This window comes from Lutjanus erythropterus, chromosome 22 (assembly GCF_056507025.1).
Source record: "Lutjanus erythropterus isolate fLutEry1 chromosome 22, fLutEry1.hap2, whole genome shotgun sequence".
NCBI lineage: Eukaryota > Metazoa > Chordata > Actinopteri > Lutjaniformes > Lutjanidae > Lutjanus > Lutjanus erythropterus.
In genome coordinates this window covers 1,331,815-1,344,056 of record NC_139338.1, presented here as the reverse complement: position 1 = coordinate 1,344,056, position 12,242 = coordinate 1,331,815, and the positions used below count along the sequence as shown (strand labels likewise).

Here is a 12,242-nt window from a genome sequence, read left to right as displayed (position 1 = left end):
CTGCTCATGAAACATTTTCTTAATGTATAAAGGACACTTTTAGTATCTCATTTCGAAGTCTACAATTCAGAGTCTCTGTGCACATCAATTCTTTATAGCAGGTGCAAAAGGAGAGTGAGAAACAAAGAATCCATGTTTTCAATGTCATTGCAAACCACTGTGCTTTTCTATCTTAATGCACCACATGTACATTGAAAGAGCTGCGAGTTGGCTTTTATTTTTAGTCCTGACTATACTGGCTGTGAAGTGATCCTCTCCTAACATGGCTCTGAGCAGTAGCAGAGCCTTGTGTGATTGGTTTTATACATCTTGATAGTGTGATGATGACTTTAGGGAGTAATTTGTGACAACTACATGTCCTAAAATGAGTACACCAGTTCAAATAGCATGTTGGAGCCATGAATAGTATATTAAAATAGATTGAAATCCTATTTTATATACTATCTCTGGTTGAAGCAAGATGTACCGCCAGTGACTTGCAACAGCTGTGTTTGCACCGAGTCTTTTATACTGAGTATTTCATCTGTAGAAATGACAAACAACATTGCATCCATGTTTCTTGAAATCTTTTATGTTGCATTACTATATTCAAAGATGATATGCGATACAGGAGTCTATCATAACATGTATTATACTCTCTCCATCCTGTCCATGGTCAATTTATGTTTGTCCTCACTAATATCAGGCATGAAGCAGGGGGTGGGCAGAGTCTTTGGGTTCCAGTAGCACTTCAGTCATGATATAAGTGAATGTACCTGTGTATCAGTTAACATCCCGTACCCTTCAGATACAAAACACAAGAAAAACTACAGCCTTATCTGTGTAGTTTCTAACCATAGCATTTCCATTCCAATGTGCTGATATTTCCAGAAGTTAAACACAGCCTCTGTTGTTTTCTGGTCTTTAGCATCCATGCTCTGGAACAATCCGACACTTGAGGATCTTCAGGTAGTTCTGGACCTTGTTGGAATCCCGGCGAAAACAGTAGAGGAGATCATAGTCTTTCATCAGGTGCCACTCGGAACTGTCAGATGGTAGCCAAGCCTCAGGAGAAGTCAGGCTGCTGACAGAGTTACTTATTATGCCCAACATCTGCATCTGGAGCAGAGAGGACACACTTAGACTTTGCACAGTGATTAAAAATAAAAAACAATTTACAAGAAAGAAATCATAACCGTGTTTCTTAGAACACAAAAATCCCGAGGAAGGATGAGGACATATAATTGGAGGTGGTACTGTTATTTATACCAGTTATTCCCAAATACTGGGTCAGGACCCATGGGTGAGTCACAGAAGATTTTATTTGGGTCACCAAATAAATAAGACTTTGGATGAAATTTTGTAGTATCTCAATTATATTCTTATAATTCAGTCGTCTAAATGTTCTATATCGTTTTCCTGATGAGAGGAAGTAAAAATCAGTGATATGTCCTCAGCCTAAATGCATTTATTTCTAATTTATAAAGTATTTTACATGTATATGTTTATAATAACATGCATCAAGATCAAGGGCTGCAAATAATTTATTGCCAATCAATCTGTCCATGACATTCACAATTGATCAATCAAATGTTGGTGAAAAACCGTGAAGAATATGGATCTGGCAATAATTCTTCCACTAATTGATTAATTTGGGTTAAGATTATTTTCTGACATAAAATGTCATCTGGGACTGATCAACATTTTCTGACATTTTATGGACCAAACAAATAAATGATAATGATAATGAAAATTGATTAATTGATTGATTGATTAATCATGTCATAATCTTATCAATTGAAAGATAGGTCCACAAATGTGAAAACAGGTGTTTATACATGTTTGGACCTAATTTTCAACTAGTGATCAATCTGACAATATTTTTTCCTTTAATTGATTAGTTGTTTGGTCCATAAAATGTCAAAATGTTGAAGTCCCAGATGACGTCCTCAAACGTCTTGTTTTGTCCTCAACTCATTTAGATATTCAGTTTACTGTCAGAGAGGAGTGTAGAAACCAGAAAATATTCACATTTAAGAAGCTGAAATCAGAGAACTTGGTCTTTTTTTCTTTAAAAATTACTCAAACTGATTAACTTATTGTGAAAATAGTTGCTGCTTAATTTAATATTTGATTAATCGTTGCAGCTCTAGTCAAGATACTATAAGGTGATGCGGAAGTGGAAGTAAAAATGATGAGGAACATTAATTTGTGCAGAAATTAAGTTTTACCAAGATTTATTAACAAGGTCTTTTGTTGATTGGGTCATGATGGTTTGTCATTCTTTGAAAGTGGGCCCCCAGGAAAAAAGTTTGGGAAACACTGATGTAGACCACCACAATTTATTTAAATGCGATGGACAAAGTAATAAAAGTCACTCTCTTGATTGCCACAGAAGTGGTTCTCAAATAGAGGTCTGGGGACCCCAAGAGTCTGTGGCACTGTGTCACTGTGCCACAGATGCCATGTCTAATATCTAGATCTGCTACTAATGATTCTTTTCATGATCGAATAATCTGCTGATTATTTTCTTGAATAATCAATTAATAGTTTAGTCTATAATTTGTCAAAAATTGTGATAGTCATCACATTTTTCCACAGCCCAAAGTCACATTTTAACATAGCTTCTTTTGTCCAACCAGCAATCCAGAACCCAAAGACTCTTCATGTACTGCCATAAATGACAAAGAAAAGCAGCAAATCCTTACATTTTAATAAGCTGCAGCCTGCAATTTTTTGACATTTTTGCTTGAAAAATCATTGAAATTATTAATTGATTATCAAAATAGGTGGAAACTACGGTCTTACGGTCAACTAATAGATTAATTGACTAATCAGTGAAACTCTACTAATTCTTCTTGTTCCTTGACACAAGTTTGACTGAGAAAAAATGAGAATCTCCCTTTTAGACGACATTTTTGAATGGCATCTTGTCATGTCTTGATTTACATTTGTTCCTTTATTTATTGTTTATTTCTTCCATTTTAGTATATTAATTTTAAATTTAAAAAAAATATTTTAAAAAATACACAAAATATACACTATAACCATAATCTTAATACATGTCATTTTCTTAAATCTTAAATCTTAGAACACAGCAAAAGCACACTCTGGTGATTATAGTTTTGATTTTATGGTCACGATTTGATTTTTTTATTTAAACGTTTGACTGACACTGATGGCTATTGACTTGTCAAGATCAAAAGATCATTGGTTTTATGCCCTGGCAATTGTCATTTATATTTTCAAATACTTATACTATTAAAATATTTGATTTAATATTGAAACTGTAACATCTCAAAATGTTACTCATTATGTTTATATCATATTCCATACCATGTATTTTAAGACATGCTGGAAACAGTTAAGAACATTTGATGCCAATAGCATGTGCTTCTTTTTGAACCTCGGCTAAGTTACTGTTTCTATGTGCTACTCCATTAATTATGTCATTGCATTATACTGTATATTGTTATATGAATCTGAGGTGGTCATCTGAGAATGAACGATATAGTTTGGATTTGATGTGTGACATGAGGACTTGGGCCTCTCAGTCCTAAGTTTACACAACCTGACAATGAGCTGCATTACACAGCACTTCTAAGCATTGACCACATTATTGCCAAATCTTGACTGCCACTTTATTTCAGGTACAATGAATTCTTTGATCTTTGTAGTCTTTGAAGGAGAAACTTTCGAAATGAATGCTGAACATTAAAGGGACAGTTTACCCAAAAATTAAAATTCAGTTATTATCTACTCTCATGCCGATTGAAGGTTGGGCTTATTTTGTTATTTTTCAGTTTTCAAAAGTAAAAAGTAACTGGAGAAAAACATAAAATGCCTCCATACTGCTTGTCTAGTATAATCCAAGTCTCCTAAAGTCCCGACATGCCATTTGCTCAACATACACACCTATAACATACCACCTTCAAGTGTGCATGTGCATGTGAGTATGGGCCCAAGCTAAGGATCTACAGTGAAGATTCAGGCAAAAAAAAAAACATGGTGTAAATAACATTTTTTTAAGTTAACTTGCCATGTTGGGGCTTTAGGAGACTTGGATTACACCAGATGAGCACTATGGAGGCACTTTATGTATTTATTCTGCCAGTTTTTTATGTTTGAAACCTGGTCATCATTCACTTCCATTATTTGGGAGATTTTGTAATGCTGGTTTTCTATGAAATTCCAGCAGTGTTTTGTGGACTAAAAAACTAAACAAGACCTTCAGCTGGCATGAGGGTGAGTAGATAATGTCTGAATTTTCATTTTTGGGTGAAGTATCCCTTTAAGTAAGTACTGTAACTGGGTGCTCCAGGGGTCATGTAAAATATCTCCCACACCATTTCACTTTGGCATTCTTATAAAACATACAGTACCTTCTCTGCCACTTTCTCTACACCTTTACGTAGCTCATGCACCATGTCGCTCATCTCCAAAGCTTTATTGGAGCTGAAGTTGTTGAAGTCATGGTGGTGAGCCATGCTTTGGTGGAAATGCCACAGAGGATCCCTCCATGCCACCAGGAGCTTCAGAATCACCTCTGTCAGCTCCTCTCTCTACAGTGAAAACAGGACAGGTGGACCTATTATATATTTAAAAGCTGGTTCAAACTGGAGCCATATTTTAAATAAGGTGATGATACAAAAATAAAAGTCAAGTGAGGATGCAAGAAAAACAAGCTGCATAAGTAACATTAATAATGCATGTAAGCATAAAGAAATTTTAAAATTAAAAGTATACATTATGAAATGTTTCAAACATCCATGTAGTGGCGTGTAGTACAAAGGAAGAGAAATGCTGTGAAAGGATGAGAGAACGCTACATTTCTTATTGTAAACCTGAAGTGGACAGTGCATGCCAATAAGAGGAAATAGCTTTTATAAAGGTTAATTCACCGCCATTCTCTGAGCATTCTCTTTGCCATTTGGGGTGAGGATGGTGGAGGTGTGACAGTTGCGACTGACCCGGCCAATTTGATTCTTACTGGGCAGGAAGTACTGCTCCTGACAGGACAAACATGAATGCAAGAATGAAATGTCAGAGGTCAGGTGTCATCTAAATGTTAACTGTTGCAATAGTACAGAAGTGATGAATGAAATAGTAGAATTGTCTGCAAATAATCATAAGTGTGTGTGTGTGTGTATGTGTTTGTGTGCACTTAGTTGCCAGTTTAGTAGTTATAGCTCAAACTAATGCAGTCCAACACAACAGTCCTGCAATAAACCCTACCTGCAGTGAGGTTATAATGATCCGTTTTTGTTGAAACTGCATTAATGTTTTAGAGGCTGCAGTTTGAACTGTAGACTACATATAATAGAAAAGGCAAAATGCCGCACAATTCAACAGCACTACAAACTGGATCCCCCAAAATGATCACACAGTTGAACCACCTCTCTGAAACAATTTCAGCACAAACTAAAAAAATGTCTGTGAATGGATGTTTACTACAGGATTAGGTGTGCATAGAAAAACTGTCTACTGAGTATACATGTAAGCAGTATCCTGGTTGAGCAGTTTGTAGAAAAATGCTCCTCCTCAATCACATGATCAAAGAAACCAAAGATATTCCTCCTGGCACATGTATAGCTTTAATTCAACTCAAATTTCTACACAGTCTAAAGCAATTTAGCAATGTTTGACTTTCGAAATCAGACTTATTCATTATAATTAGATTGGCATTGTCAGACAAACTGCAACAAATTACAGACTTACAAACTCGGAGTGAAGGTCATTGGAAATGCCATGCATCCTGGCTGAGTGTTGGATGACCCGGTCAAAGAGATTAGCCAGGGAGAGGACATGGCACCCAGCTTGGGCATTGGTACAGATGGGTGCTGCCCCCACGCTGGTCAGTCTGGTGCAGATCAACAGACAGACCAACACCACCCACACAACAGACACTAAAAGACAAGAAAGAACTAGATAAAACAAAATATTCCCACATTGAAAATGTCACAGACTAAGTTTCAAACAGAATCATATCTTACTCTTAAGAATCTGGTATTACTGAGATTAGGTCATGTTATGTCATGTCATGTCGTGTGCTGTAAGCTGTTTGTGAGAGGATGAAAAATCAATGTCTGAAGGAAATTAAGAAGAGAAGAGAACAAGACGGCATGCTTGAAGAGGTCTGATAGTTCATGCAAAGTTGTGAAATAGCTACCCGATCGGATGTTTCCTGGCATTCTGCAGGGTGTGCAGGAGCTCCTGTCTCAGAGCTGAGGGTGCAGATGCTTTTCTCTTCAAAGACCCCTGCAGCTTCATATGAGGGTCCCTCACTGACCATCTCCCTCTTACACTGTAATAAGAAAGAGAAAGACGGGGGGGAGGGGGTGGGAGGGTGGGGGGGTTGGGTGGCTGGGAAGGGAAAGGAGGAACTACTGCTACAGCTACTGTCCTGTGAGTCAGACATAATAAAAATATAGTGCTCAGTGTGTGTCTGTGTGTGTGTGTGTGTATACATATAGACAAATACACAAATTCATATGCCTCAGAAAATGTATATTAATGCGGTATTCAAGCGATTTATTTGTATGTAATATAAACATTAACTCAATATTTTTCTGTGCAATTGGTGTAAATTTAACTGTTGAGTCTGTTTTTTGTTTTTATTGTTCATATTTTATATATTTTCTCTTGTTTATATAGCTTATTTACTTATTTATTATGTATTGCTTGTTATTGATGCTGCTTTCAATTTTGCCGTCCTCTTTTTGACACTGTAAATTAACTCACCATGGTACAAATAAAAGATTTTCTTTTCTTTTTGTTTAACAACACTTTATTAATGAAAAATCAACAAATTGCTGTACATTACAGAGAAATATCACACAAGGCATTTTCAGAAAAACATATCACTTAACAGGTGACAGCGTACCTGCACACAGATGAAAACTATCAGCTGACAGTGCATCTTAACACAGATAAAAATACAGTAAAGTAACAGGGGACAGCACACCTTCATAGTGATAACAATCTGTTTACATTAGCAAATAAAAAAAAACACAAAAAACATAAGCTTGTTGGATGAATATTTGTTATTAATAATACATAATTTCCACTTACATCATAGGTGCACTCTCCATAATACATTCATTGGAACAACCTGTGCTTGCTCGTCTTTCTGAAACTTTCTGAAAGAAAACTATTTTAGGAAGCTGCCTTTTCTTTCTCCTTCTCCACTGCTTCTTTCTTCTTTCTTTCTTTCTTTCTTTCTTACTTGCTGTCTTGATGTTTCACTCACTACTCGCTTCCACATGGGCACTCTTTGTACATTCTTGAACATGAAATCACCAATTAATCCTTATTTAAACTTAATTTAGAAATGTGACATAGATGTATGAGTTAAAAATTTGTGTTTGTGTTATGTAATGTTATATATTTGGTGAATGACAGCAAGTATGTTGCACCATGACCTAATTGTCTTGACTGAATAAGCACTATAAATACCACTGACAGTATACTTGTTATACATGGGTCAATAGATGGAAGCCGCAATGATACTACAGTTTTGTTGTCTTGTGAAGATTAGGGCCCGTATCTGTTTAGGGATGGGTTGGAGGCTCGTGCACACAGGCTCTTGTTGGACGCAAGCCCTAATGCGACTGCATTACTTGCATAAAGGGGAGACTGGGGATGATAGTAACACTTTTTGTTTGAGCTAGTGTAACTCAGTGGTTCTTTGTGCTAGAGATCTCAATTTTGACATGTGGTACCCATATTTCTCTGCTATAAAAGACATAAACTTGGACTTCTACTACACCATCACAGATTATGTGAATAAATGTCAAATACAACGAGGTATGTTGTTACAACCTACCCCAGTACCAGGGTGAGTTGCAACAGTACTTGAGGATGGATATAACAATTAAATTATTATGCTTAAAAAAGATCCACACTAATAAATGTATGGAAGCACTTTAATGAATAATAAAGAAGGAACCATAAACTATTAAGACTAAAAAAATAATAATAATAAAATAAAATGCCATGGAGTTCTCATCCCAGGACTGGGGTTGCTTGCAGTTATATTGAACTGCCAACTGGTAGGCAAACTTCCTGACCTAAGAAACACATCAGAAATACACGTTATCAACTATTTATTTGCTATTATTTATTACTGGAACTCTTTTTGTGTATCATATTGCAAAGTGTAAGCACTTAAACATCTTGTTACCTCTCGAGGGTTTAAGCCATAGTACATGTCAGCTGCTTCCTTTAAGTACTCAGCCACAAGTTCCTCCTGTTCCTCACTGAAAACCTTCTGGCTACTACGGTAGCCTACATGGGGCTTCTCACTGTTACCCTCTTCTCTTAGCTTCTCTGCAGCTTTACAATATCTGTACAAGGTAAGGTGGCAGATGTCGTGCGCCTTGGCGACTCGTCTCAAAGATGTTCTGTGGATGACTTCAGCTGCTGCCTTCTGGAGAACTTCTGCAGGGACACCCCTGTCTGTTTTACGCTTCCACTGCCTAGGCATGCTGTAAAAAGGAGACCAGTACAAAATGTCAACATAAGGGGAAGGTTGTAACATTTTAACAGTTACAACCCTCCCCATGCCAGGCAGCCATTAAAAAGCTAACCATTTTTAGCATTTAGCTTCAAAGCTAGCACTAATGCAACACATCAAATTAAACTAGAGAACCTACTACTTGAGCTTATGTAAGTGAAGCAATTCTACAACACAATGGACACTATGCAAAAAATATGTGTAATGAACATTTTTACTTTCTTACCTGAAAAATCATTTTTGGCTCCAGAACAGACAGTTTTCAAGTCAGAGACATGAGGCTTCACCAGTGAGCTCAATTTGTAAGTTGGCATGGACTGTATTGATGACATCACCACAGCTCGTTTCTGATTGGTCAAACTGAGAGGGTTACAACTATCCCTTTGTTACAACCATCCCCGGTCTCCCCTATGGTAGTTACGCCCCTGAGTTCACAGCTTCTAAAGCTTCCCAGAAGAATTGGTCAGAAAAGCTAGTCTGTAGATTGCTCTCCCAAGTTGCTCTTATTCTCTCAATAATTGATTCAGACTCTTTTATTTTATTTATTTCTTTATATAAAGACAGTATATTTCTTTAACTGTACCAGTGTTAGTGTTTAATCTTTAGCCCATTGGAAAGATGTCCTACAACAGTTGATATTTACAAAATATGTAGAATGTTTTCAAACTCGTAATCATTATTTCTATTTCAGCAAAATGAGTTTGTGAGTGAGTGAGTCAATCAGTCAGTCACAATGTAGTAACATAAGGCACCCTGCAAGGGCAATGACATCATCGACTTAGGACGTCATTCCAACAAAGCATCACTGGACTGCCTGTCCAACACATTTTGGAAGTTGACAATTCGGGTTCACTTAGAAGGCATCTCCAGTCCTATTATTAATGTCCGTGTGCCCTGTAGCTCAAGCATAGACATACGGAGCATTAAAAGGTCAGTGAGAGCCCTCCAGGCACTGATAGGAGGAGAAGAATAAGCTGATGAGTGAGTTTTAGAGGAGCTCACAATGACACAATAGGGCAGCAGTAAATGAATGTCATGTTGTTTAGAAAGTCAGTTGAATGACGTCAAGTAATTACAGCCTGAATCAGTTCCTCTTTGTTGTAGGCAGCTGAGTTTCCTTTCTACGTTGTATGTGATGAGAAAGCATCATCAGTTGGCCAATATAAACACAGGAGGAAAACTAGAAAAGATTATCATTTTAGAAGTCAAACGTGTGTTTGATTTATCAGAAAAAAAGAAGGCATTTAGTCAATTAGTAAGGGTTGTAAACCTCAGGCCTAAATTTCCAATAGTTCTAATAATTTGTGACATCTGTTTCAGAGCCTTCAGCCCAGTACAATGAATACGCTGTAGCACAACCACTTGATTTGATTTTGATTGCCTGAAATACTTTACCTCTGCAAACATCATACATTATGGCACCACCCCTCCAACACTCCTTTTCAAAAAATCTTACTCCAACTTGTTGACCAAATTTGTCAACCCTTTTTATGGAACTTTTTTAAAATTTCATTTTAACAGTTAGAACAATCATACAGTCCAAGTTCAAAGACTCCACAAGGGTGTAAATGTCTTTTGGAGACAGTCTGTGAGTTTCAGCATCCCTTCAATGTCAATACATCTTTCATTCGGTAGGACTGAATAATACTCATCCATTGGCCCAGAAACAAAACAGATAAATGGACAGGAAGAAAAAAATATGTTACCATACAGAGAAGTAAATTAAAAAACAAAAACATGGGAATGGCAACCCTTTTTAATTGTAATATGACAATATGACAAAAAAACATCTAGCATTACCATTACCATTAAAACATAAACTTTATTCATTCTTTTTATGTTAATATTATTAGGGTTCAAGTCAGAAGAGTCAGAACAGCCAGAACACTTTATGCACCACTTTTCAGACACTCTACGTGAGCTTCCTTGAGCTCGTCTTCAGGTAAAAGACGCACCTTCAAGTGGTCTTGCAATGGAAATGCCCCCTGGCCCTCTTGCAATGGAAATGCAAACCCCTGCCGTGCTGGGCTGACAAGCTGAGTCAAGTCGTGCCAGGCCAAGTCTGTGTATGGGAAAGGGCCACATGACTTCTTGCATGTATTCACTGAGGTAAGCAACTCCCAGCCACCCACAGACTGTACATACTGTACACAGTCATAGTTGATCATTCATTCACACATTGAAAATATTTTAAAGGCCAGGTCTGTTTCTCAGGAACTGGATTGTGGATTTTTATAATGGCATTGTTTCTTTTATTGCATAAATTACATTACACATTAGAATAAAAAACAGTTTAAAATAAGAGTATTTTCTTGTGTTCTTGTTGGACTGTCCAGCAAGAGGCAGAGCCAGAGTCCACAGGTGGATGGCCCAGTGGTAGGGCAGAGGCAGAGCCAGAGCCCATAGGCGGTTGGCCTGGTAGTAAGGCAGAAGCGGAGCTGGAGACCTCAGGCCAATGGCTAATGGCCAGGGGGCAGAGCAGAGGTGAAGCTGGAGGCCTCAGGTGAACGGCCTGGGGTTAGGGCAGCAGAAGACCTAGACACCCCAGGCAGACTGCCCAGGGTGAAGCCGGTGGGACAGAGCAGATCCAGTGAACAACCAGGGTGCAGCTGACAAAAGCAAAGATGGTAGGACCTCTCTGGCAGCCAACGGTGAAGGTGAAGACAGGACTCCTCCGGCAGTCAGGTGGCTGGCGAAGAGGGCAGGACTCCTCTGACGGTTGGTGAAGGCAGGACTACCCCCGCAGCCAACTGCAAAGACAAAGATGGCAGGACCCCTCTGGCAGGACAACAGGACTGGCAGGCTGGAAGCCGGCAGCTGGGAGTCTGGCAGGTGAGCTGAGGAATCAAGGAAATTGGAGGCTGCTGCTTTGGACCAACTGAAGATGGCTGCCTAATGGGACCCATGGGAAACTGCAGCCCAGGCTCTAAAGACTGTTGTAGTTCAGGCTCAGAAGATGGCTGCAGCTCGGGCTCTGTGGACTGCTGCAGCTTGGGTGCTAAACACAGTGGCAGCTCAGACTCTGAAGACCACAGCAGCTCGAGACTAACAAGATACTGCTGCAGTCGGGACAGGAGATACTGATGATGGCCCCACCAGGACTGGAGATGTGGATGGTGGCCGCACCAGGACTGGAGATGGAGCTGGCAGGAGGCTAGTAAGCCAATAACTAGCCTCTTCTGGAGCTGGAGTCAACAGAAAGCTAGTAGGTTGCAGGCTAGCCTCTTCAGGAGTTAGAGATGGTAGGGATGTACACTGGGCCAAGACCATGCCTAACTGCTGAACCAGGGCAGGTAAGCTTGCTGTGGCTTGAGGTGGACCCAGAGGCTCAGGATGAACGAGCCAAACATGGAAGCAGGAGAGTTTGGAGTCAGTGGAGCACACTTGCACACAACAGGGAGATAGAAGGTGTTGGTGAGGAGACTATGGGTCAAAAACCAGGTAAACACAGAGCCCAAGAAAACAATACAGCAGGGAGCAGACAGAAGGTGAGTCAAAGCCCCGCGAAGTCAGGGATCGGGGAGAAGTGAGTAGATACACTCCACTGGAACACACAGGCAGAAAAACTCAGACATTCACACTCCAACATAGTCAGAGGAAAACACTCAACAGCCACAGGGATAGGGAAAAAGAAAACAGGAACACTGTGGCAGATCTCATGGTCAGGAACTGAAGGAAGTGGTGATTTTTTTTGGGATTTAGACAGAGCAAGCAAGTCACAGGCAGGGTTGGCAACGGGGAAACAGTC

The 12,242-nt window shown here is 39.0% G+C and overlaps 1 protein-coding gene across 1 annotated transcript; it reads right to left on the bottom strand.

Annotated features, from left to right (window-relative positions):
- Positions 1-33: 33 nt before the first annotated feature.
- On the bottom strand, positions 34-6,302 carry prl2 (prolactin 2). Its single transcript, XM_084710964.1, has 5 exons — positions 6,149-6,302; positions 5,698-5,885; positions 4,881-4,988; positions 4,362-4,541; positions 34-1,098 (listed from the first exon to the last, which is right to left on the bottom strand). The coding sequence occupies exons 1-5, from the start codon at positions 6,168-6,170 to the stop codon at positions 904-906; spliced, it is 693 nt and encodes a 230-aa protein (XP_084567090.1). The 5' UTR covers positions 6,171-6,302; the 3' UTR covers positions 34-903.
- Positions 6,303-12,242: the final 5,940 nt, after the last annotated feature.